General features: G+C 42.2%; 1 protein-coding gene across 5 annotated transcripts in view; it reads right to left on the bottom strand.

The window, feature by feature from the left end:
• Positions 1 to 4,926: 4,926 nt before the first annotated feature.
• The window catches only part of LOC132830004 (lysophospholipid acyltransferase 2-like), a 93,929-nt gene continuing 72,826 nt past the window's right edge, over positions 4,927 to 26,029 (bottom strand). For all 5 annotated transcript variants that reach the window (XM_060847462.1, XM_060847461.1, XM_060847463.1 and 2 more), the window contains 6 exons: positions 17,905 to 18,097; positions 16,146 to 16,249; positions 15,985 to 16,049; positions 13,168 to 13,300; positions 10,930 to 11,081; positions 4,927 to 8,657 (listed from right to left, as the gene is read on the bottom strand). In XM_060847462.1, coding sequence (XP_060703445.1) covers positions 8,462 to 8,657; positions 10,930 to 11,081; positions 13,168 to 13,300; positions 15,985 to 16,049; positions 16,146 to 16,249; positions 17,905 to 18,097 — 843 coding nt within the window. In that variant the 3' untranslated portion in view covers positions 4,927 to 8,461. The remainder of the gene's footprint in view (positions 8,658 to 10,929; positions 11,082 to 13,167; positions 13,301 to 15,984; positions 16,050 to 16,145; positions 16,250 to 17,904; positions 18,098 to 26,029) is intronic.

Raw genomic sequence — 26,029 nt, 5'->3', positions numbered from 1 at the left:
TATCCCTCCAAACCCTTCCTAATCATATACCCATCCAAATGCCTCTTAAATGTTGCAATTGTACCAGCTCCACCACATCCTCTGGCAGCTCATTCCATACACGTACCACCCTCTGTGTGACAACGTTGCCCCGTAGGTCTCTTTTATATCTTTCCCCTCTCACCCTAAACCTATGCCCTCTAGTTCTGGACTCCCCAATCCCAGGGAAAAGACTTTGCCTATTTATTCTATCCATGCCCCTCGTAATTTTATAAACCTCTATAAAGGTCACCCCTCAGCCTCCGATGCTCCAGGGAAAACAGCCCCAGCCTGTTCAGCCTCTCCCTGTAGCTCAGATCCTCCAAACTTGGCAACATGCTTGTAAATCTTTTCTGAACCCTTTCAAGTTTCACAACATCTTTCCAATAGAAAAGAGACCAGAATTGCGCGCAATATTCCAACAGTGGCCTAACCAATGTCCTGTACAGCCACAACATGACCTCCCAACTCCGGTACTCAATACGCTGACCAATAAAGGAAAGCATACCAAACGCCTTCTTCACTATCCGGTCTACCTGCGACTCCACTTTCAAGGAGCTATGAACCTGCACTCCAAGGTCTCTTTGTTCAGCAACACCCCCTAGGACCTTACCATTAAGTGTATAAGTCCTGCTAAGATTTGCTTTCCCAAAATGCAACACCTCGCATTTATCTGAATTAAACTCCATCTGCCACTTCTCAGCCCATTGGCCCATCTGGTCAAGATCCTGTTGTAATCTGAGGTAACCCTCTTCGCTGTCCACTACATCTCCAACTTTGGTGTCATCTGCAAACTTACTAACTGTACCTCTTATGCTCGCATCCAAATCATTTATGTAAATGACAAAAAGTCGAGGGCCCAGCACCGATCCTTGTGGCACTCCACTGGTCACAGGCCTCCAGTATGAAAAACAACCCTCCAAGACCACCCTCTGTCTTCTACCTTTGAGCCAGTTCTGTGTCCAAATGGCTAGTTCTCCCTGTATTCCATGAGATCTAACCTTGCTAACCAGTCTCCCATGGGGAACCTTGTCAAATGCCTTACTGAAGTCCATATAGATCACATCTACTGCTCTGCCCTCATCAATCTTCCTTGTTACTTGTTCAAAAAACTCAATCAAGTTTTGTGAGACATGATTTCCCACGCACAAAGCCATGTTGACTATCCTGAATCAGTCCTTGTCTTTCCAAATATATGTACATGTACATCCTGTCCCTCAGGACTCCCTCCAACAACTTGCCCACAACCGAGGTCAGGCTCACTGGTCTATAGTTTCCTGGCTTGTCTTTACCGACCTTCTTAAACAGTGGCACCACGTTTGCCAACTTCCAGTCTTCCGGCACCTCACCTGTGACTATCGATGATACAAATATCTCAGCAAGAGTCCCAGCAATCACTTCTCTAGCTTCCCACAGAGTTCTCGGGTACACCTGATCAGGTCCTGGGGATTTATCCACTTTTAACCGTTTCAAGACATCCATCACTTCCTTCTCTGTAATCTGGACATTTTGCAAGATGTCACCATCTATTTCCCTATAGTCTATATCTTCCATATCCTTTTCCACAGTAAATACTGATGCAAAATATTCATTTAGTATTTCCCCCATTTTCTGTGGCTCCACACAAAGGCCGCCTTGCTGATCTTTGAGGGGCCCTATTCTCTTCCTAATTACCCTTTTGTCCTTAATATATTTGTAAAAACCCTTTGGATTCTCCTTAATTATATTTGCCAAATCCAAGATGGAGGGCGGGAAAAATTTCTGGCTGTGAGAACTGCTCCTTTTTTTGAGGAATTTTAGGAGCTGGAGGTGATTTCCTCGAATTCCAGGAGCAGCAATTACTGTTTTATATGCTGTTGCATTGTTTTGGAACTTTGGAAAAAAAAGTCAAAACAGCAGCAGTTTAAAAGGGAGAAGGGCAGACAAAGGAAACACATGGTGAGGACAGAGCAGGGGAGAGAGAGAGAGAGAGAGAGACAACCTGCACAGTTACGGCCTTTGCTGTTTGAATTCGTGTATCGCTGGACATCGGAGTGCATCTGGGAAAATTAACAAACAGTGAAATTCACAACTAATCTTGGAGGAACTGTTGGGCGAAGTTCACAACACAGAATCAGATAAGTTAATTGTTGTTTTAAGTCTGTCCAAGAGAAAGGCTGTGAGTATAGTGAATTCTTTGGAAACTACTGGGCTACAAGTGACACCAAACCCATAGCAACATGGTTGACACTTAACTGCCCTATCAGCATTAGAGATGGGGGATAGGTGCTGCCCTGCATCGTGATAACCTCATCCTGTGAATGAATAATTTAAAATAAGATCCCATGGTGCCATTTCAAAGAGGAGTAGGGGAATTCTCCCAGGTCAATATTGATCCCAGAGGCATAGTCAATAAAACAGTTTCTTAAGTAATTTATTTCATTGCAGTTTGTGGAAACTTGATATTCACAAGTTAATTGTTGTGTTTCCTTCGCAAAAAGAGTGACTACATTTCAAAAGGTACACCATTGGCTGTAAAGCTCTTTGAGAAGTGCTGATGTCATACAGTCCTAGAGCTGTACAGCACTGAAATAGAACCTTCAGTCCAACTCATTCATGCCGATCAGATATCCCAACCCAGTCTAGTCCCATTTGCCAGCACTTGGCCCATTACCCTCTAAACCCTTCCTAGTCATATACTCATCCAGAAGCCTTTTAAATGTTGTAATTGTACCAGTCTCCACCACTTCCTCTGGTAGCTCATCCATACAGGCACCACCCTCCCTATGAAAAGGTTGCCCCTTCGGCTCCTTTTAAATCTTTCCCCTCTCACCTTAAACCTATGCCCTCTAGTTTTGAACTCCCCCCCACCTGGAGAAAAGACTTTGTCTATTTACCATATCCATGCCCCTTATGATTTTATAAATCTTTATAAAGTCACCCCCTCAGCCTCTGGCACACCAGGGGAAATGCCCCAGCCTATTCAGCCTCTCCCTATAGTTCAAACTCTCCAAGCGTGGCAACATCCTTGTCAAACTTTTTCTGAATCCTTTCAAGTTTCACAACATCCAGGGAGACCAGAATTGCACGCAGTATTCCAAAAATGGCCTAACCAGTGTGTTGTATAGCTGCAACATGACGTCCCAACACCTATGCTCAATGCACTGACCCATAAAAGCAAGCATTGCAAAAGTCTTCTTCACTATCCTATCTATCTGCGACACCACATTTAAGGAACTATGGACCTGCACTCAAAGGTCTCTTTGTTCAGCAAAACTCCCCAGGATCTTACCATGAAGTGTATAAGGCCTGCCCTGCTTTGTCTTTCCGAAGTGCAGCACCTTGTATTTATCTGATTTAAACTCCATCTGCCACTCCTGAGCCCATTGGCCCATCTAACACTCTTCACTGTCCACTACACCTCCAATTTTGGTGTCATCTACAAATTTACTATCTATGCCTCATAATCATTTATGCAAATGATAAAAGCATTGGACCCAGCACTAATCCTCATGGCACACCATTGATCGCAGGTCTCCAGTCTGAAAAGCAACCCTCTACCACACCCTCTGTCTTCCATCTTTGAGCCAGTTTTGTGTCCAACTGGCTAGTTCTCCATGTATTCCATGTGATCTAACCTTGATAATTTCATGGGTGATTCAATACCAACATCATGGCCACTCTGCAAGCTGGCAATTTTGTCACCTTTTCAGATAATATCCTGCCATGGACAAACCATCCCTGGACAGTGAATGACTGAGGTGCCAATATACAGCCCCCTGTACCTGTGTCACTGCTATTTTCAACTGTAGCTTGTGGGTGCACAGTGGCTCAGTGGTTAGCACTGTTGCCTAACAGCACCAGGGACCCAGGTTCAATTCCAGCCTTAGGTGGCTGTCTGAGTGGAGTTTGCACATTTTTCCCATGTCTGAGTGCTCTGGTTTCTCACAGTCTACAGATGTGCAAGTTAAGTGGATCGGTCATGCTAAATTGAACTGGAGTGTGCAGGCGAGGTGGGGATTGGATGCTGGTTGGAGGATCGGTGCAGATTTGACACTAAATAACCTCTATTTGCACAGTAGGGTTTCTATGAAAGTTGCTCTAAATCAATGTTCCTAAGAAAATGCTGCACTAATGACACTGTTAAAGCAACAACAAAACTCCACATATGTATTTGGGCAAGGAAACCTGTAGTTCTCATTCCGTCTGTATGTGACTTGGACCCACAGCAAACGGATCGATTCTTGATAGCTCCCAAGAAGTTACCCAGTTCTATCACACCACTTTGGATAACTAGAAATGGGTAATAATCTCCTCTCAGTGCCACCCACATCCTGAGAATGGTTGTCATAAATAGCTCAAGCAGCTAGTTGGATAATATTTTAGAAATCCATTTTACAGTCTTATGGTAATCAAATCTTCAATAAACACACCTCATAAAATTACACAGCTTCATTCAGTGAAATGTATTGCTCTCAAATGTCCACATGGATAACTATTAACAGTCGAATCATGTAGAATAACTCCTGACTTGCATTTTATAGCACCCATAATGTCTTAAAGTGCTTCACAGGAGTTTTACCAAAGAAAATTTGTGCTGAGGATAAAAAATTAGAAATTAGCATAATTTTGATATGGTGGTAGATATAAAGCGTAGATTAAAGGAAAATAGAGAGAGGCAGAGGAGTTTAGGGAGTAACCCAGAATTTAAGGTCTGGACATGTGGGAATGTCTCCATCAGTGGTGCAGCAATTTACCTGGGGATGCGCAAGACCAGAAATGAATGAACCTAGGGAATTTGGATGACAGTTACGCTAGAGGAAGTAACTGCTAGAGATGGTTAAGGCATGAAGCGAGATACCAGACATGCAGCAATAAGAAAAACACAAGTCAATTTAAAATGTCAAATATTATTATAAAAAGGCATAACACATCATTTCTGAGATGTAAACTTCTGGATTTTCTTAAGAATGAACACAATACAGTAACATACTGTACAATTATTCCAATGGATCTTCAGGTTTGACTTTCAAATTTACTTTGTAACATAACTCATAAAGCAGCAAACCCCTCTGTGAGATTAAGTCAGGACCTAAACGATTAATAGACACATGTTGCCAGAATCCTTCATTGATTCATTTGCGAGCGAAGGAATCATTTTTCCAGAATTTGCAAGATGGAAAACTTTGCCAGGTAGTCTCAGTCAATCAGAGACATGTAGCTTCAAACCTATGCAAAGTGTAATGGCCATACTATCCTGAGATGAAGGAGTTCAATGTTATTTCCTCTTTAAAAGAGCATCATTTCCTGCCAAATGGTTAGAAGATCGAGAGCTCACAATGAGGCTTTTGAGGAAAATGTTTCAGCTCTTTAAATTACATTGTTGAATCATTGCCTTCACCATGATATTTCTGCAGGATTTCCGTTGCCCTGGTTCTGCATATGGTTACATAAATAATTTGACTTGAAGAATGCTCCTTGCTTTCAAGAGAAATGAACTGCAAATGATCTCCAGAAAACTGTTGTAAATGCGATGGATGGTAATTTGCACAATCATGAGCAAGTCAGATTAAGACTGATGTGAAGATTAACATTGTCATTTTGAAGGAACATCTGAGTTCAGAGTGCCTCATCATCTGTTCCTTTCAATAACGCCCATGAGTTGTCACCCTCAGTTATTTTGTGGTTCCACACTAACTTCATATGGACTTTGGGTGCACGCACTTAAACCAGACCTTAAACTTCAACCAGTGTGATTGAACTGGTGTAGTCACAGGCCAAAGTTGGAAACTTTGACACAAGAGACATTACAATGGATTCAAAACAAAAGGTGCCAGAATGGGGGTGGGAATGGCCTTCACAGTTAAGCTTGACATGTGGAATCCAAGCTCTGATCTGCATTGTCACGTCAGAAAGGTTGAGCTCCCAACTGGAATGAATGCAAGAACAAGCCAATCAGTCAGCAAACTCAGGTTCCTTTGCATATCATGAGAAGATAGAGGGTAACATTGCACGAACAAAATGGCGATAGTGCTAAGTATCTTGTACATGTCACACCTTCATAGTCCTTATTAATACTGTTACCAAAAATGATCTATTAGGCGACAACTAGTCTAAAGGTATGAACTTAAAAGTAGTCACTCACTATACTCTTCTCCCAATAATTGCTATGTGATTTAGATATTCTATCCTGTTAAAAATCGACCATTAATTGTCTAGTTTTACTGCAAATGGTAGAAAAGCCAAGTGACACAATGCAGTCCTTCTACCCAACCAAAGGTAATGAATTCCATTTAGTTTTATCCTATTCCCACTCCTATCAAACCAGACTTAAGAAAGTATGCCAAACACTGTGACTGATAGGTTGATACTAAGGAAACTGCAAGCACAAAGCTGAACCATCTAATATTTAAGGGTAGATTCACAGATAAAATATGGCCACAGAAAATAATAAAATACTTGGGCATTAAGAACTTTCAAAGGACATACCTTCCATGGCTGAATAGACCTGGTTCTTTACTCCTGAAAAGAGAAGGTTCACAGATGACCTCATAGATGCCTGTAAAATTGTGAAGGGCTTTGATCAGGGTGAGCATAGATGACATTTCCGTTTGGGAGCTAGTCCAAAGCTAAATGGAGTTCCAGGGAAATTTCTTTACTCAGGGAATGTGGAACTCACTGATACAAGGAGTAACTAAGGCAAATAAAATAAATAAATTTAAGATTCTCCTTCAATTTATGAAGGACAAGGAAATAGGGGAACAAATTATTGAGGTCACAGAGTTAGATGAAGTAATATGGAGAGAGGCTTGTGTGTCCGAGTACAAAACGGGGCAAGTTTACTTTGTATCTTAATCACATGTCCAGTAACCCAAAGAAGAGAGAGATATTGCTTCTTTCTGAAACACCTTAAGCCTTTTTGAGGGGCAGCTATCACTGCCATTTAGCAGTTTGTTCACTGTTGGGCAGTGGCATTGGTAAATGTTCAAATGTGAGTCTCTCGCTCTTTCCCTTCCATCTCTCTCTTTTCAACCACCTTCTCTATCCTGACATCCACACTTCCTTCCAAAAGAAAGATCATCTCCAAGTAATTGACCCATAAAATTACAGGATCGGAGGTGGCCATTCAACCCATTATACTGGGCTCTTTGAAAGAGCTATCCAATTCATTTCAGCTCCAATCCCTTTCCAAATGGCCTTTCATCCCCTATAATTCAATATTTAATTCCCTACTGAAAGTTACTATTCAATCCATTTCAATAGGAGCAGGTAGTAATAGAGAAATCTTTTCAGGAAATACTTTCCAAATCATTATTAATCTTCAAGTCTTTTTGAAATCGCAATCTTCTCTGGGTCTTTAGTAATTATCTAAATTCTACAACCTTGGTCACTGATTTCCCTTTCAATTTCTCCTATTTATGCTGCCAAAACTGCTCGTGACAATTGTACACTTGATTTAAATCTTCCCTCAGTGTTCTCTGTTCGAAACAGAAAAAAAAACCCAATTTCTCCAACTCTCCCTAAATTGCAAAACTTCATAATCATTTCCACTCAGACTCTTCAACACATGCAAAACCCTTACATTTTACCTCAAGGGTGGTGCTCAGAACAGGACACAATACTCCAGTAGGGTCTGAACTGGTGTTTTATAAACTTTTAGTACAACTTCCTTGTTTTTGTGCCCTTGATGAATGATGTGCAAGGCAAAGCTGTAAAATATTTTAAAGTCTTTGCCTGAAACCTATTTGAGGTGTAACCTGAAGTGTTATAGTTTTTTTTCCCAGGAAGGCAGTGGAATTCTGTCAAAGCATTAGATATTAAAATAAGGATCCAGAAGAGTCATGGGTCCTGATAATGTATAGGGAGACCGGGAGGGAGGAGGGGAGCATACTTGTGAGACGACCAGCCCCTGATGAGTAAACAAGTAGAAAATGGGCAAACAATTCTATCCCCCTGCCTCCCAATTCATAGCTGATCCTTCCTGAATTCCTAAGTTACAGTGCTTTCCAAATCCTGATAAGAACATACCGGAGACGTTGCTTTCAAATCACTGCCAAAATATCAAGTTGGGAGCCCTATTTGAGTATTATCATGAGAGAACAGCCCATCTGGGAGCTCTGATATTGACAACAGTTAAAACAGAAACTGGTATCTGAGGCTTGCACGTTGGATTGGGGTTTGCAACTGCGATAATTTCACTCTGCCCAATTATCCTCCACTCCCATGTTATGGGAATATAGGTTTAAAATACCTCCATAAAGATTTGATTGTTACACTCTTGATCTTTCATGACAAAATCCACTTTCTTCGGTTAATGAGGAATCCAGGACGAGTTTTCAACGGCGTTTCAAATAGGATGTAAGGTGTTGGAAACAAATTTCTTTGTCTGTTTGTTTTATATAAAATAGTCCATTATCAAATGTTCTGCTCCTCCCCTATTAAGTTCAAAGTCTTTCCTTCGCCATTAGTCAATCCTCGTTGGATGGTTTTGGTTGCTGTCCACTAGAGCTCTTCTGTTCTGTTGTCCATTACAATGGTGCAATATCATCGATTGCTTAGTGACTTGGAATTTCTGTGATTCTCTTGATGTACTTCTCGGTTTTTTTGGCAACACCAGGATTAGAACCATGGCGATGATATGCAAACTGAAGTACCAAGTTCTGAGGAAGCAAAACAAAGCATCTGAATTAATAGAATCATTTAACATTTGACCCATTGTGTTCCTTTTGACTCTAGATAGGAGACTGAGCACAATTCAAAAAGGATTTTCAATGATGAGGCCAGAAATGCAGCAATTTTCTTATTGGCAGAGATTGGCACCTCTTTTTCTGGAATAGAGAAGATTAAGAGGTGGTGGAACAAAAGGTCTTTAAAAGCATAAAAGGTTTTGTTAGACACAGAGAATATGGCCCTAGGGTTTTGCTCCCAAGACAGAACATTTCCTGGCTCGGTGAACCCAGCCTGGGTTCTTTCTTTCGAGGATGGTCAGGTTCCCTGGGAAGGAAGCCAGACGAACCTGGAATGAGAGCAGAGGCTTCTGGCTGTGAATGTGGGCTGGGTTCAAGGCCAGCTTGGCACATACCACTGTTTAATAAAAGAATAATACTGAAAACATTCCTTCAAACCTCATAGCTCACACACTGTTGCCCCGCCTCACACACTCGCCATATATTAGCCATGCCAAGTCCATGCCATCTGAAATGCCCTTCTGCCACTGTATAACCCTCTACTTATCTTTATGGCCTTTCAAAGCCCCTATGTCACATATACCCACCCCTCATCCTTATGTCCCTCAAAGTTCTTATACCATCCTTATACCCCTTTACTCATATTTTTACTCAGAATAGTAGGGATGTGGATCAGCCTGCCTGCAACAACAGTAGACTCGCCAATGTTAAGGGTATTTAAACAGGCATTGGTCCTACATATGGATAGTAATGGAATGTAGGTTAGATGGACATCAGATTAATTTCTCAGGTCGGCGCAACATCGAGGACTTACACACTGCCTATCCAATCTTGTGCTCCTCTACTCGTTCTTATGGACCCTCACAGTCCCTATGCCTCTACTCTGCCTTTCCATCAATCACGATGCCCCAATGACAACCGACAGTTCTGTAGCCACCACCCAGACCGTTATTAGCTGCTACTGGAGACAGTGAGGAAAGATGGGAGGACGATTCAGCGGAATATAGATGCCAGCACGGAGAGTTTGGATATTGCTCGCCTGCTCTTTCCCTAAAGCCCTGCAGTTTTCTTTTATTTTAAATATCTATACAAATTCCCTGTTGAAAATTACTGTTAAATTTGCTTTCAGCACTGTTTCAAGCAGTATACATTCCAAATCACAACAACTCTGCATGAAGAACAAAAGCCTCCTCATCTCACGTCTGTTTTTTTGCCACTTATCCTAAAATTGCAGCTTCATAAACAAAGAAGGAACATTCCTGACATTAGCTGACTAACAACAAACAAAATGACCAGGGATCACACAACTGCAGGACTGGAGCAGGAGCTCATCATCTTGGCTCCCATTCCAGTGACTATTTCAAAATAAATGAAATGAAGAATTAACTGTTGACAGATTAATCAGGTAAAGTTGTAAAGTTATTACATCATGACAGGATTGTGGAGAAGACAATGACATAATGGTAATACAGGACTAGAAATTCGAGGCTAATGCCCTGGAGCCCCTGATTCCAAGCCCACCGCAACTAGTGGAGTTTAGGTTTAATGAATAAATCTGAAATATAAAGTTAATCTCAGTAACGGTGACCATGACAACTATTATCAACTGTTGTACTAACCGACCTAGTTCATTAATGTCCTTTAGGGGAAAAAAAATTTGCCATCCTTACCTGGTCTGGCCTACATGTGCCTCCAGGATAACAATGATGTGGTTAACTCTTAACCACCATCTAAAATTGCCTCGCAAGCCAGTCAATTCAAGAGCAATACAGGTCAGCCAAAAATTGACTTCATCAGTTACAGAAAAGGAATAAGATAGATGTCCTGATTGCTTTGATTTTCCTGCTCCTTCGATGCTGCCTGACCTGCTGTGCTTTTCCAGCACCACTCTCTAATCTCTGATCTCCAGCACCTGCAGTCCTCACTTTCTCCTGATTGCTAATTACTTTACCATTTATTAATGAGAGTCAGAGCTGAAAATGTGTTGCTGGTTAAAGCACAGCAGGTTAGGCAGCATCCAAGAAACAGGAAATTCGACGTTTCGGGCCAGAGCCCTTCATCAGGAATTAATGAATTAATGAGAGTCACCCTATATTACAGCTCCTTGGATGCTGACTGACCTGCTGCACTTTTCCAGCAACACATTTTTCAACCCTATATTACATTCTGCTATCCCCCAGGAAGAGAAGGAGCATGGATAATAAATCATTTTGACCTACTTTGTTAGTGTGACTGATTTACTCACCTGTAAAACTCGAACGATGAGCTCAGAAACGGAAGGACAAATGGTACCACAGTATAACTCACAACCACCTGCGTTGTCGCCCATGTCATCACATCATAGAATGTCTTGTAAGTCGATGAGCCGAGGAAGAAAGGCCTCAAATTATTCCTAACCTGCACGCAACCAAATACACACAGAAAACATTAAAACTCCTTTGAGTAAATGGTGTTAAGATACAGATTAGTTGTGATTTAATTAAGTGGCACAATATAAGGGGAGAATATCCAAATGACTCATGTTTCTACATTCAGAGAACATTCCACTCTGCCAATCCTGCCAAATTCTGTATTCCTCATTCACTCAGTACCAGCTGTGAGTCTTAAACCTTGGAATACCCTCCTTAAACCTCTCCTCTGACTATCTCTCCTCCTTCAAGACGCTTCTTAGAAATCTATTAATTTAACCAAGCTTTTAATCACATGTCCTAATATCTCATCAGGTGTCAGATTGATGACCACTCTTTTGAGGTGCCTTGGGGCGTTGTCCTATGTTACAGGTGCCATACAAACACAAGTTAGTTCGGACATTCCTTTACTCTCAGTAAATGCACTGTTGGACCATTTTGTTTGCTGTAAGTATCTGCTTATCCCTAATGATCTTCAAGAATGTGGGAATGACTTGCCTTCTTGAATTGCTGCAGTCCATAGGGATGGGTAGACAGGAGTGTTAGAGAGGGTGTTCCAGCATTTTAATTCAACAACAGTAAAGAAATGGCAATATAACTCCAAATTAGAGCAGTGTGTGACTTGGAGAGGACATTACAGATAATGATATTCCCATGAGCCTGCCACCTTTATCCCCCACATGCTAAAGGTCAAGGGAAGGCACTTTTGAAGGAACTTAGGTTGAGTCATTGAAATGCATCTTGAAGATATCATGCACTGCAGCCACACAGGGGTAGGGACAGCAATCATTGTCCATTGTGCTGCTCCTGGCCTTGATCTCAACAACAGTGGGCCTCCTATACCCGGTCTTGGGGCTCTGATGTATACCCCTGTCCTTTATCCCTGCAGCCATGATGTACTGGCAGTGGAAGGCCATAAATGTTGAAGGTGGTGGCTGAGGTGTTGGTAAGCAGATTGTTCTGTCTTGGATGGTGTTGAGCTTCTTAAGCGTTGTTGGAGCTGCACTCATCCAGAGAGTCAGACAGTATTCCGTCACACACCTGACTGAAATTTCATGCAGTACTTTGGGAACGCTGCACTGTTGGAGGCACTCCTTTTGGATAAGTCAATAAACTGAGATGCTATCTGACCTCTCATGTGGATGTAAGTGGCCCCACAGCTAGCGGATTCATAAGAATGAAGTTCATCATCTGAGGAAACAGTTATGAAGGTAGATTGGTGGAGTTAGGATAATTTTCATTGGAGAAAAGAAAATTGAGAAGAAATTTTATGGAGATATTTTAAAATCATTAGGGGTTTGTACAGAATGTTCTCATTCATGAAAGATTTGAAAACAAGAGGGCACAGGTTTTAAGTAATTGGCAAAGCAACCAGAACTGGTGTGTGCAAATCTTTATCACCCAATCAGTGCTAAGGTCTGGACTGCACAAACTGAGAGTATGTTGGAGATAGGTTCAATTGAAGCAGTGAAAAGGGAATTAGACATTATCTGAAAAGGAAAAATATGCAGGACTATGAATAGAAGGCAATAAAATGGCACTAAACGAATCGCTCTTTCAGAGCCAGTGCAGACATGATGGACCACATAGCCTTCTTTTGAATTGTAATAATGCCATGATTCACTATTTGGAAGAAAAGCAGGTTAGTTCTCCCATTTGTATGAACCAACAATCATCTGTCAATCAACATCCCTGTTTGTGGCAACTTATAAATCAGTTCCAATGTTTCCTACATACAAGAGTCACTTTGCCTCAAAAAGCTTTATTTGTCTATAAAGAGCTTTGAGATCTTCCAAGGTTGTAAAATGCTCTATTTAAATGCAAATTCATAGGGAAACACAATACTCTAGTGTAACCTAGAGGGGCACCCTTGGCAAATGACAGTGCTTCCACAATCTGGGATGGGGAACATTCCATTCTACTCTGGGATCTGGTTGGAATGTTTGGGGATGTCAATGTGGGTGATCTCACGATAATAGTGGTGTTGAACTCCAGCAATTTCATATTCCACAATTTTTGAGACGTAACTGTGTAGTTAAGAAAGAAACAAGGCTTAGCTGTCCAGCATTACTTACTGCTCTCGCTGCTAGTGTCATGATTGTGCCAGTGATAAAGGTGAAGTAGTAGCCAGGGTAAACTCCATGCCAGATTGCAGACAGAAGGAATGTCAATAATGTCGGATTAAATGGACATCGATCATAGCAGACTCTAAAGGGAGACAACAGCATTGATTATTAACATCCAGCATCATCATAGAACCATTTCAGCAAAGGAGGAAGCTATTCAGCCCATCTTGTCTGCACCTGCTCTCTGAATGGGAATCAAAGTGAGTGCCATTCTCCTGTCTTCTGCCCATAATCTTGCACGTCGCCTCTTTTCAAATCACAGTCTCATTGTGTTTTGAATTCATTGATTAAACGCACATCCACCACAGTCTCAGGCAATGCATTCCAGCCCCGGATCACCTGCTTCCTTCATGTCAAAGTTTTGTGTCATATTATTTTTGCATTTTTTCACTAATTCCTTTCATTCTGTGCACGTTCAGTCTCAATCCTTTCATGAATAGGAACTTTTTCTCCCTATTTAGCCTTTCCAGGCCCTTCATGTTTTCAAATATGCTAATCAGATAGCGTGTCAGTTTTTTTCTTTCCAAGGAGAATAGTCCTGATCTCTGCAAACTATCTGCATAAAATGAAGTTTGTCTTCCCTGAAACAAGTTGCTTTTTTTTTCTGCACTCTCTCCAATGAGTTCACATCTTTTCCTGATGAAGGGCTTATGCCCAAAACGTAGATTCTCCTGCTCCTCAGATCCTGCCTGACCAGCTGTGCTTTTCCAGCACCACACTCTTGTCTCTGATCTGCAGCATCTGCAGTCTTCACTTTCTTCACATCCTTGTAAAGTGGGATGTCAAAAACTGGATGCAATACCCAGTTGAGGCTGAGCTAGTGTCTTATACAATAGAGTCATACAGTCATAGAAGCATACAGCAAGGAAACAGACCCTTCAGTCCAACCAGTCCATGCCGGACATAAACCCAATCTGAACCAGTCTCACCTGCCTGATCATGGATCATATCCTTCCAAACCTTTCCCATTCATGTACTTACCCAAATACCTTTTAAAGATTGTAATTGTACCCACATCCACCACTTCCCCATGAAGTTCATTCCACATGCGAACCACCCTCTGTGTAAATAAATTGCCCTTCGTTCTTTTTTACATTTCTCTCAATCCTAGGGAAAAGACAACTACCATTAACCGTATCTATTCCCCTCATCATTTTACAAACTCTCAACCTCCTATGCTCCAGTGAAAAAAGTCCCAACCTTTCCTTTCCCTCCACTCCCAGCAATATCCTGGTAAATCTCTTCTGAACCCTCTCCAATTTAATAATATCTTTCCTATAACTGGATGACCAGAACTGGACACAGTATTGCAGAAGAGGCACTACTAACATCCTGTACAATCTCAACATGATGTCTCAACTCTTATACTCAAAGGAATGAAGGCAATCATGCCAAATGCCTTTCTAACCAGATCAACATAACCTTGCTTTTGTACGATGTGCCCCTACTAACAAAGCCTGGGATATCATAAGCTTTATTAGCCATTCTCTTGACCTGTCCTACCAACTGCAATCACTAATGCACATATATACCCAGGTTCCTCTGCTTCTGCAACCATTTTAGAATTGCATCTTTACATTTTCACTGTCGCTCCATGTGCTTTCTACTAAAGTGATATACTTTGCATTTCTCCACATTAAAGTTGATCTTCCATCTTTCTGCCCATTCCATCAACCTGCCTATGTCCTTTTGTTTCTGTTTCCCCAGGTGCTGCCAAACCTGTCGAGTTTCTCCATTAGTCTCGGTTTTATTTCAGTTTTCCAGCATCCGTAGCATTTTGCTTTTATGTTTACCCTTTTCAAGTTCAGCACAAGTTCCTCTCTGGCTGATGATGGAAAAATTCGGATTGTTGGAGAGTGGGTGGGGCTGTTTTGGTTATTTGCATGGAGTGAGAGTGAACCAGGAAGGCTTGATGTTGGGATGAGGGAAGTTGAATACTGTCAGGAATGAGGGAGTGAGTGTCAGGGTGAGGGGGTGATGATGAGGCTGAACACTATCTGCTGTTAGGAACGGTCTAGCGTAAAATGGTGAGGGGGCATCCTGTTTTGTCAATCCCTCACCTGAGGAGCTACCAACAGAAGGTTGAAAGGTCCAGGTAACATGGTAAGAGAGCAAATTAAATTGTAGTCAGCATGCGATGTATCCTCCCTGATGCAGACTAAAAGATCTGGGGCTCTGATGAGACATGAGACCTTTGCACAATACATGAACTCTTGGTCTATTTGTTCACATTATAATGGACTTGCACTGTCTTTCCAAGACAAGGAGATGTGTGGCTTCAAGAAGGAGCAGCAGCAGGTGGTGGTGCTTTTGAATGCTATTATTAAATCTGCTTCACCCCACCATCCAGGCAGTGTTGTATAAAAAATAATTATCCACAGGACCCAACAACCTAGGATAATATACGAGAGCAAAATTCTGCAGATCATAAATAAAAGCAAAGTGCTGGAGAAACTCAGCAGGTCTGGCAGCATTTATGGACAGAGAAACAAAGTTAACATTTTGTGTCTGATCTGACTCTTCATTGGAATCCATGTGCATCTAAGATTCATACCAGTCACAAAACATCAGTTTCTCTCTCCACAGATGCTGGAAAAGCAAAGCACCACTCTAATCTTGACTCTAATCTCCAGCATCTGCAGTACCCACTTTCACCTCTCTACAGATGCTGCCAGACCTGCTGAATTTCTCCAGCACTTTGTTTCATTGGAGCACTAAGTAACATGGTATGAAGTGGACAATGAACCTTTGACCAGAGCTACCTACTCTTTGAGCCACAGTGCTGTTTGTATGTTCCAGTTGTCAATAAACATCTTCATGCTTGTTGCAAACTGAAAAAGAAAAGCAGCAATATATTACAGTTCATCCAGCTTGTGGTAAACGTTTGTGAGTATACGTGTAGGTGCAAGGTAACTATAACTTCTTACCTCTACCTTGACGATGTTGAGATTGGAGAACAAGTCCCAGCAAGGCTTCCCTCGACCGTCGTATCCAGAAAAGCCAAACCCTGCAGCATTATTGACGGCATCAGCTGCGTGCAAAGCAAACACATTCAGAGCTAGTCCCATCACGTGGTACCCACAGCCCAAGGGCTGGAGTCAGGCACCACAACCTGTTCAAACAAAAGCTGTTATATTACAGCACAGATAGCAGACCATGCTGACACTGTATCTTTAAGATAGTTACACAACATCATTATATGTGATGTTCCAGGGTAAAATTACCCCCCTCCACGTTGGCATTCATTCACTTGTTGTGTAATGGAGTCAGTGATGTTATGTAATCATGTATATGTACAGTAACATACAGTAGAACTCAGACTGTATACGTTTATGGCATTGCATCCTTGTAAATAGTTGTCAATAAACTTTGAGATATCAAATCCAAAAGAACCTGACCATCTGCGATATATATTATGTGGGCTATAAAAGCACAAAAAGCATTTAAAACCATTTTTCACATCATGGGGTGTCTGCCACAGTTCAATTGTAGCAAACTCACTTACAAGGTGAAAGGCTAGAAACTCAAATCCCAACTCCAGGAACCTGAATACAAAATCTAGGCTGAGATATCAGTCACTGTGAAAAATCCTGTCTTTCAAATGAGATGCTAAACTGAGTTTGCAACTGTCTGCTCAAGTGGATGTAAAAGATCCCTTCCCACTAGTTTGTAACCGAACAGTAGAATCATTCTCCTATATGGCCACCATGTATCCCTCATTACCCAAATGCTGTAGGTACTTGAGGCAGTGTCACTGTCATCTCACCTTCGTTATGGTCTTACTGAGACACTGAAAGCTCATTACACCTCACTTCAGCCTCTGCTGTGTGACAGAGGAAAGACACTTGTCCTAATTTGTCTAGGAGAGGCTACATGGAGGTTTTAATCCAGAAACCAGAGTGAGGTGTCAATTCCCTCTTCAGAGCATTGGAATAGGGGGAGACCATTCTGATTTTAAACCTATCCCACCATTCAATTAGAATGTCACAAACCAAGCTGTATTTACAAACTTTGGTTTTAGTAACCCATAATTCCTTCCCTAACGAACATCTATCAATTGTCATTTTGAAATGTTCATGTGATCTCCAGCATTTTTAAGGAGAGAATTCCAGATTTCCACCATTCGAAGCGATTCCTGCCATCCCCCTTGAACAGCCTGGCTCTAATTGTAACATTCTGACCCCTTGTTCTGGAGTGTCCCACCAGAGTGGAATCATTTCTATCAAATCTTTTTCTTACCAAGAACTCATCTGACTCATTCTTTAATCTTTTACTCTCACCTTGACAATGCAAGTCACCTCCATATTATTTTTTTCAGTCCTTTTAACCCAGGTATTATTCTGGTGTAGCTGAGCCTGTATACCTTCTCTAGCCTGTATATCCCTGATGACATTCAATACCCAGAACTGAATAGAGAAACACAGAAGGTCTGGCAGCACCTGTAGAGAGAAAACAGAGCTAACATTTCAATTCCAGTGACTCCTTGACAGAAGTGTACGACAAAGAGTCACTGGATTTGGAATGTTAACTTAGTTTCTCCCTCTACAGATGCTGCCATATCTGCTGAGCTTCTCCAGCACTCTGTTTTATTCCATTCACTTTGTTACTTATGTTTTGTATCTACCTGCTGGTGTTTAATGATTTATGTACTTAGTCCCCAAAACTGCTGTCTAATTTTATCCTTACCTATAGTCCAGGCAAAATAATATTTGGGTCTGCAGGCCAGGCTGGAAATGTAGAGATACAGTAAGCGTACAGGGATTGATGCTGTGGCAATGAAGGTGCTGTCTGTGTTGTAGGAGATGGGAAATACATCTAACAAGTACAGATGCATAAATACACAAACAGTACAGATCAGGATCTTGCATCCTACAGCACCCTGCAGAAAGAATCAATTAAATCTCAGTCAATAAGGAAAATCCACAGCAACAGATGATTCATGGTAAAACATTGTAAAATCCCTAATACACGAGATATCAATCAAACCCAAACTCTCTCTAGTTCATTGCCAGCTTCCCCAAATGCGCAATGCTCAATGTATATTTTTTGCTTCTAAACATATTTTGTTTCATGAATGAACAGCTGAATCCAACAAAAGAATCAAAAGGGGAGATGAGCATTTTTAAAAACTTGACAACTTGTTATCATCTGGAGTGCATTGCTTAAAGAACTGTGGAAGCAGATCAAAAACCCACTTTCCCCCAAAAGGAACAGGAGAAATACTTCAAGAGGAAAGTTTTGCAGGGCAATGGGGATAAGACACTTGTTGTGAAATGTTATTGAGGTTCCTTTGTTACAACGCTGATGGAAACATTCCTCCTTTGATGCTGGGGTTAGTTGAAGTTCTAAACACACAGATTTGTTGGTGGCTATTGACATCAGGATATATGGATCAAAGGCAGAAAACTGCAGTTGAGGCATAGATGAGCTAGAATCCAAATGAATGGTAAAACATGGTAGAATTAAATGGGCTCCTCTTGTTCCAATGATCCTATTAACTCAATAAGATATTGCAAGCACTACCTTTCATAGAATTTCAAGAAGAGTTTCCATACATCTAACTCCTTTTATGAGGATTCTGGGTAATCCAAGATGGAAGACAGGAAAAATTTCTGGCTGTAAGAGCTGCTCCTTTTTTTGAGGTATTTTAGGTATTGGAGGTGATTTCCTTGAATTCCAGGAGCAGCAATTACTGTTTTATATGCTGTTGTATTGTTTTGGAACTTTGGGAAAAAAAGTCAAAACAACAGCAATTTAAAAGGGAGAAGAGCAGACAAAGGAAGCACATGGTGAGGACAATGCAGGAGAGAGAGAGAGAGAGAGAGAGAAAAAAAACCTGCACAGTTACTGTCTTTGCTGTTTTTGAATTTGTGTATTGCAGGACATCGGAGTGCATCTGGGAAAATTAACAAACAGTGAAATTCACAACTAATCTTGGAGGAACTGTTGGGCGAAGTTCACAGCACAGAATCAGATAAATTAATTGTTGTTTTACGTCTGTCCAAGAGAAAAGCTGCAGTAGTGAGTATAGTGGGTTCTTTCTTGATTATATGCGTTTGGAGATACGTCTCTTGATTAAACTTCAAATATAAGCCATAGCTATTATTTTAACCTGGGGCGGTGTTTGTAGAGGAATAAGACGGTGTTATTTTCTGGGTCTATAGATTGTGAAGGAGCAAAAATAGCCTTTGCAGAGGTATGTACTTCTTGTCAGATGTGGGAGTTTAAAGAGAGTTTAAAGGTTACTGCGGATTATATCTGCCATAAATGCTATTGGATGCAAATCTTATCAGATCGAGTGGATCGTTTGGAGAGACAAATAGAAGCGATGAGGAATTTGCAACAGCAACAGTATGTGATGGATGGCAGTTATAGGAAGGGGCGAAAGTCTCAGATACAGTCACATAGATGGGTTAACTCCAGGAAGGGTAAGAGAGGTAGGCAGCTAGTACGGGAGTCTTTTGTGGATATACCCATTTCAAATAGGTATGCTGTTTTGGAAAATGTAGGGGGTGATGGATTCTCAGGGGAACGTAGCACGAACAGCCAAGTTTCTGGTATTGAGACTGGCTCTAATGCAACGAGGGGGACATTGGCTTCCAAGAGATCAATTGTGTTAGGGGATTCTGTAGTCCGAGGTACAGACAGACGTTTCTGTGGCCAGCAGAGAAAAAGCAGAATGGTGTGTTGTTTCCCTGGTGCCAGGATTAAGGATGTCTCAGAGAGGGTGCAGAATGTTCTCACGGGGGAGAGAGGCCAGCAGGAGGTCATTGCTCACATTGGAACCAACAACATAGGAAGGGAAAAGGTTGAGACTCTGAAGGGAGATTACAGAGAGTTAGGTAGAATTTTAAAAAGGAGGTCCTCAAGGGTAGTAATATCTGGATTACTCCCAGTGCTACGAGCTAGTGAGGGCAGGAATAGAGCAGATGAATACATGGCTGAGGAGCTGGTGTATGGGAGAAGGATTCACATTTTTGGATCATTGGAATCTCTTTTGTGGTAGAAGTGACCTGTACAAGAAGGACAGATTGCACCTAAATTGGAAGTGGACTAGTATACTGGCAGGGAAATTTGCTAGAACTGCTTGGGAGGATTTAAACTTGTAAGGTGGGGGTGAGGGGTGGGGTGGGACCCAGGGGGATAGTGAGGAAAGAGATCAATCTGAGATGGATATAGCTGAGAACAGAGGTGTGTCAAACGGCCAGGGCAGGCAGGGACAAGGTAGTACTAATAAATTAAATTGCATTTATTTCAATGCAAGGAGCCTAACAGGGAAGGCAGATGAACTCAGGGCATGGTTAGGAACATGGGACTGCGATATCATAGCAATTATGGAAACATGGCTCAGGGATGGGCAGGACTGGCAGCTGAATGTTCCAGGATACAAGTGCTACAGGAAGGATAGAAAGGGAGGCAAAAGAGGAGGGGGAGTGGCATTTTTGATAAGGGATAGCATTACAGCTGTACTGAGGTAGGATTTTCCCAGAAATACATCCAGGGAAGTTATTTGGGTGGGACTGAGAAATAAGAAAGGGATGATCACCTTATTGGGATTGTATTATAGACCCCCCAATGGTCAGAGGGAAATTGAGAAACAAACTTGTAAGGAGATCTCAGCTATCTGTAAGAATAACAGGGTGGTTATGGTAGGGGATTTTAACTTTCCAAACATCAAATGGGACTGCCATAGTGTTAAAGGTTTAGATGGAGATGAATTTCTTAAGTGTGTACAAGACAACTTTCTGATTCAGTGTGTGGATGTACCTACGAGAGAATGTGCAAAACTTGACCTACTCTTGGGAAATAAGGTGGGGCAGGTGACTGAGGTGTCAGTGGGGGAGCACTTTGGGGCCAGTGACCATAATTCTATTCATTTTAAAATAGTGATGGAAAAGGATAGACCAGTTCTAAAAATTGAAGTTCTAAATTGGAGAAAGGCCAATTTTGACGGTATTAGGCAAGAACTTTCAAAAGCTGATTGGAGGCAGATGTTCGCAGGTAAAGGGACGGCTGGAAAATGGGAAGCCTTCAGAAATGAGACCACAGGAATCCAGAGAAAGTATATTCCTGTCAAGGTGAAAGGAAAGGCTGGTAGATATAGGGAATACTGGATGATTAAAGAAATTGAGGGTTTGGATGAGAAAAAGAAGGACGCATATGTCAGGTACAGACAGGATAGATCGAGTGAGTCCTTAGAAGAGTATAAAGAAAGTAGGAGCATACTTAAGAGGGAAATCAGGTGGCCAAAACGGGGACATGAGATAGCTTTGGCAAATAAAATTAAAGAGAATCCAAAGGGGTTTTACAAATATATTAAGGACAAAAGGGTAATTAGGGAGAGAATAGGAAGCCTCAAAGATCAGCAAGGCGGCCTTTGTGTGGAGCCACAAAAAATGGGGGAGATACTAAATGAATATTTTGCATCAGTATTTACTGTGGAAAAGGATATGGAAGATATAGACTGTAGGGAAATAGATGGTGACATCTTGCAATATGTCCATGTTACAGAGGAGGAAGTGCTGGATGTCTTGAAACAGTTAAAGGTGGATAAATCCCCAGGACCTGATCAGGTGTACCTGAGAACTCTGTGGGAAGCTAGAGAAGTGATTGCTGGTCCTCTTGCTGAGATAGTTGTATCATCGATAGTCACAGGTGAGGTGCCGGAAGACTGGGGGTTGGCAAACGTGGTGCCACTGTTTAAGAAGGGTGGTAAGGACAAGCCAGGGAACTATAGACCAATGAGCCTGACCTCAGTGGTGGGCAAGTTGTTGGAGGGGATCCTGAGGGATGGGATGTACATGTATTTGGAAAGGCAAGGACTGATTAGGGATAGTCACCATGGCTTTGTGCGTGGGCAATCATGTCTCACAAAACTTGATTGAGTTTTTTGAAGAAGTAACAAAGAAGATTGATGAGGGCAGAGCAATAGATGTGATCTATATGGACTTCAGTAAGGCATTTGACAAGGTTCCCCATGGGAGACTGATTAGCAAGGTTAGATCTCATGGAATACAGGGAGAACTAGCCATTTGGATACAGAACTGGCTTAAAGGTAGAAGACAGAGGGTTGTGGTGGAGGGTTGTTTTTCAGACTGGAGGCCTGTGACCAGTGGAGTGCCACAAGGATCAGTGTTGGGCCCTCGACTTTTTGTCATTTACATAAATGATTTGGATGCGAGCATAAGAGGTACAGTTAGTAAGTTTGCAGATGACACCAAAGTTGGAGATGTAGTGGACAGCAAAGAGGGTTACCTCAGATTACAACAGGATCTTGACTAGATGGGCCATTGGGCTGAGAAGTGGCAGATGGAGTTTAATTCAGATAAGTGCGAGGTGCTGCATTTTGGGAAAGCAAATCTTAACAGGACTTATACACTTAATGGTAAGGTCCTAGGGGGTGTTGCTGAACAAAGCGACCTTGGAGTGCAGGTTCATAGCTCCTTGAAAGTGGAGTCGCAGGTAGATAGGATAGTGAAGAAGGCGTTTGGTATGCTTTCCTTTATTGGTTAGAGTATTGAGTACAGGAGTTGGGAGGTCATGTTGTGGCTGTACAGGACATTAGTTAGGCCACTGTTGGAATATTGCATGCAATTCTGGTCTCCTTCCTATTGGAAAGATGTTGTGAAACTTGAAAGGGTTCAGAAAAGATTTACAAGGATGTTGCCAGGGTTGGAGGATCTGAGCTACAGGGAGACGCTGAACAGGCTGGGGCTGTTTTCCCTGGAGCATCGGTGGCTGAGGAGTGACCTTACAGAGGTTTACAAAATTATGAGGGGCATGGATAGAATAAATAGGCAAAGTCTTTTCCCTGGGATTGGGGAGTCCAGAACTAGAGGGCATAGGTTTAGGGTGAGAGGGGAAAGATATAAAAGAGACCTCAGGGGCAATTTTTTCACACAGAGGGTGGTATGTGTATGGAATGAGCTGCCAGAGGATGTGATGGAGGCTGGTAGTATTGCAACATTTTGGATGGGTATATGAATAGGAAGGGTTTGGAGGGATATGGGCTGGGTGCTGGCAGATGGGACTAGATTGAGTTGGGATATCTGGTCGACATGGACGGGTTGGACCGAAGGGTTTGTTTCCATGCTGTACATCTCTTTGACCACAGGATGCCTCAAAGTGCTAACTAAAGTGCAAAGTGCAAACAGCCAAATAGATACTATTTGTGGAGTGACTGTTGTGTCATAGGAAACAAAACAGTGAACTTGCACATGACAAGCTTGAGGATGCAGTGAGATAATGAGTTTATAACATTATTTAACAATTTCATTGCAGGGATAAATATTGGCCAGGACACTAGAGAGCATTCCACTGCCCTTTTCTGAATGAACAATCATGGGATCATTTATATCCACTTAAAAGCATAGACAAGATCCAGGTTTTTAATGTCTGATCTAAGCGGCAGCACCTCTGACAGTGCAGCACACCCTCAGCATTGCACTGGAATATCAATTTGAAGTTGAGCTCAAATCAATGGGCTGGGACTCGAAGTGGACATTCTGACTCCAAAGTGAATGCTTTCCACTGAGCTGCAGCTGATATCTAAATAGTAAACTATTCGAACTCAGAGATATCCAGTTGTATAGGTAAAACTATTTGTTTAACATTAACACTGAACTCTGCAAGGTGACTTCAGTCACTTATCACAATGAACCATCAGTTCAAGAGGATGCAGTGACCAACTAGAGCCACTATGTGGAGCTCTCTACAGAGAAAACAGAGACTGCAAAGCACGCTCTGCCTCAAGTGGGATACAACTTCCAAAGAATCAGGTTTATCAGCCAGCACATGTGGAAAACTAAACTATGTCACTTTTTTGACAAGTTCTGTATGACAAAATGGAGTACTTTGCCAGCTGGGTTTAGCTGAAGGCCACTCTGGCCAGGATCTTTTGCCCAAGTCCATGGCAATGCCACCTCACTCAGCACGATGTCTGGCTGGTACAGAATTAAGGCAGTGTGCTGCAGCTGTGGCCTGTGAGTAAAAGAAATACACCCCAATGCTCACCCTAATTCTGCCCATCACAGACACTGGGTTCTCCTGCCAAATTAATGTCTTGCTTTGGGGGGTTGTTTTCTTTGTTCCATTCACTTTCAAAAGCAAAACCGTTAGGTCAGATGTTACTGACTAATTTTTCTGGGATCTTGCTGTGCCACATTTCCTGGATTACAACGGTGACTGCACTTCACTCGGAGTACTTCGTTGGCTGTAAATATCTTTGGGGCATCCTGAGATCAAGGAAACTGTCAGAGAAAGGCAAGTACATGTTCACTAAAGGAACAGAAGGGTATACTGGTGAAGTTAGATAAGCAGGAGGAGGCTAAAATAGAATAGAAATACCAGCTCAGATCAGTTGGGCTGAATGGCCTACTTCTGCACCATAGCCTTAATGAAATAATGCACTAGCCTTTTTATACATTCCCTCTACAACTGAATTTGTTTCTTCACTGTTTACATCAGCTCTGATGCACCAGCAGCTCCCTTTAACAATCACTGGACACACACCCAGGACTGTATTCACCAATTCTCTGACAGACTTCAGCCTGCAGCTGCTGGAGATGACCATCCAGACTCCAACTGCTATCTTTGGAGTTCTGTCACTGACAGTGTGATTCCCCTGACTGCTGGTGGCAGTTCTATTCACCCCCCAAGTTTCATTTGGACTAATCCCTTGATGGTGAACATTCCAAGCTGACTACTGACCGTGGCCAAGTCTCTGGACTGAGACCTCTAACTGATACTGACAATCCTCTCTGACTGTACTGGTGACTAGTCCCACTATGTTCCCACATGGTTGAATAAATGTGGAGGATATTCGCCACACAGGCATCTGCCATATGCTGTAGGTGCTAGATTGATGACTGAGTGAGCCGTGCATGAAGACATTTCATCATTACATTAGTACCAATGACCTTTGATCCTGGTTGAGGCATCAATGTGCAAACAGGCCCAACCTGGCTCAGCTTGGATACTGTGAACATGCAGATGAACACAAAGTGAGTGAGCACTTAGGGAACAAGCAAGCAGCCCCAAGACACAACTTGGTCCAATCCATGACTTATTTGTCTGATCATACTGACAAAGCATCTCTGGTGTAGCCTTTCAATGCTAGTTACTAGTGTGCCGTACAATGCAAGTCTGTGCTTCCTAAGTGGCCTACTAGTGCAGTGAAGAGGTGAAATAATGACTTTGAGGAGTTGACAAGTGTTGGATGCCAATGTCTATGGAAAGGGATGTGAACAGCTGATGCCCATGGATCGTGCCCTGTTGGGGCTGATCAACATGGAGGGTCCTCACAGCCAGCGGAGAGCTGAAGTCGCTAGGTACCCACCCTGACAGCCATGTTGAGGATTCCGGTTTGATAGATGAGCCTGGCCAAACAGAGTTCGGGTTCGTTAATGAGCTGAGATGTAGCATTAGTGAGGTGTCTAACAAGCTGTAATCCCCATCAATTGGTGACTCACTGCAGCCTAGTGAGAAACCTGCATCGCTGCTCAGCAAAAGATGAAGTAAATGCTCCTGATGTTGAGATGAGCATCGCTGGAATTCTTGTCCAATTCCATGAGAAATCTCCCCAGAGCCCCGATGGCTCAGGCCCTATAAAGTCCCACTGGAACTTGGAAACTGGACTCTGTACTCCAAATTGAGGCTGTGCCAGGTTTAACAATACTTCCATTTTTTAAATCTATGCCCTTTTTGCGGAAGAACAGTTCACAAACTCTTTCAACCTGTCCTGTAATCATCCATGCCAAATGTACACACACACACCCAGATCCCTCTGCTCATGAATCCCCCTTTACTAATG

This window comes from Hemiscyllium ocellatum, chromosome 30, assembly GCF_020745735.1.
Source record: "Hemiscyllium ocellatum isolate sHemOce1 chromosome 30, sHemOce1.pat.X.cur, whole genome shotgun sequence".
In the NCBI taxonomy this organism is placed as follows: domain Eukaryota; kingdom Metazoa; phylum Chordata; class Chondrichthyes; order Orectolobiformes; family Hemiscylliidae; genus Hemiscyllium; species Hemiscyllium ocellatum.
Note: the sequence above shows the minus strand (reverse complement) of the source record. Positions and strands in the feature narration are given on the sequence as shown.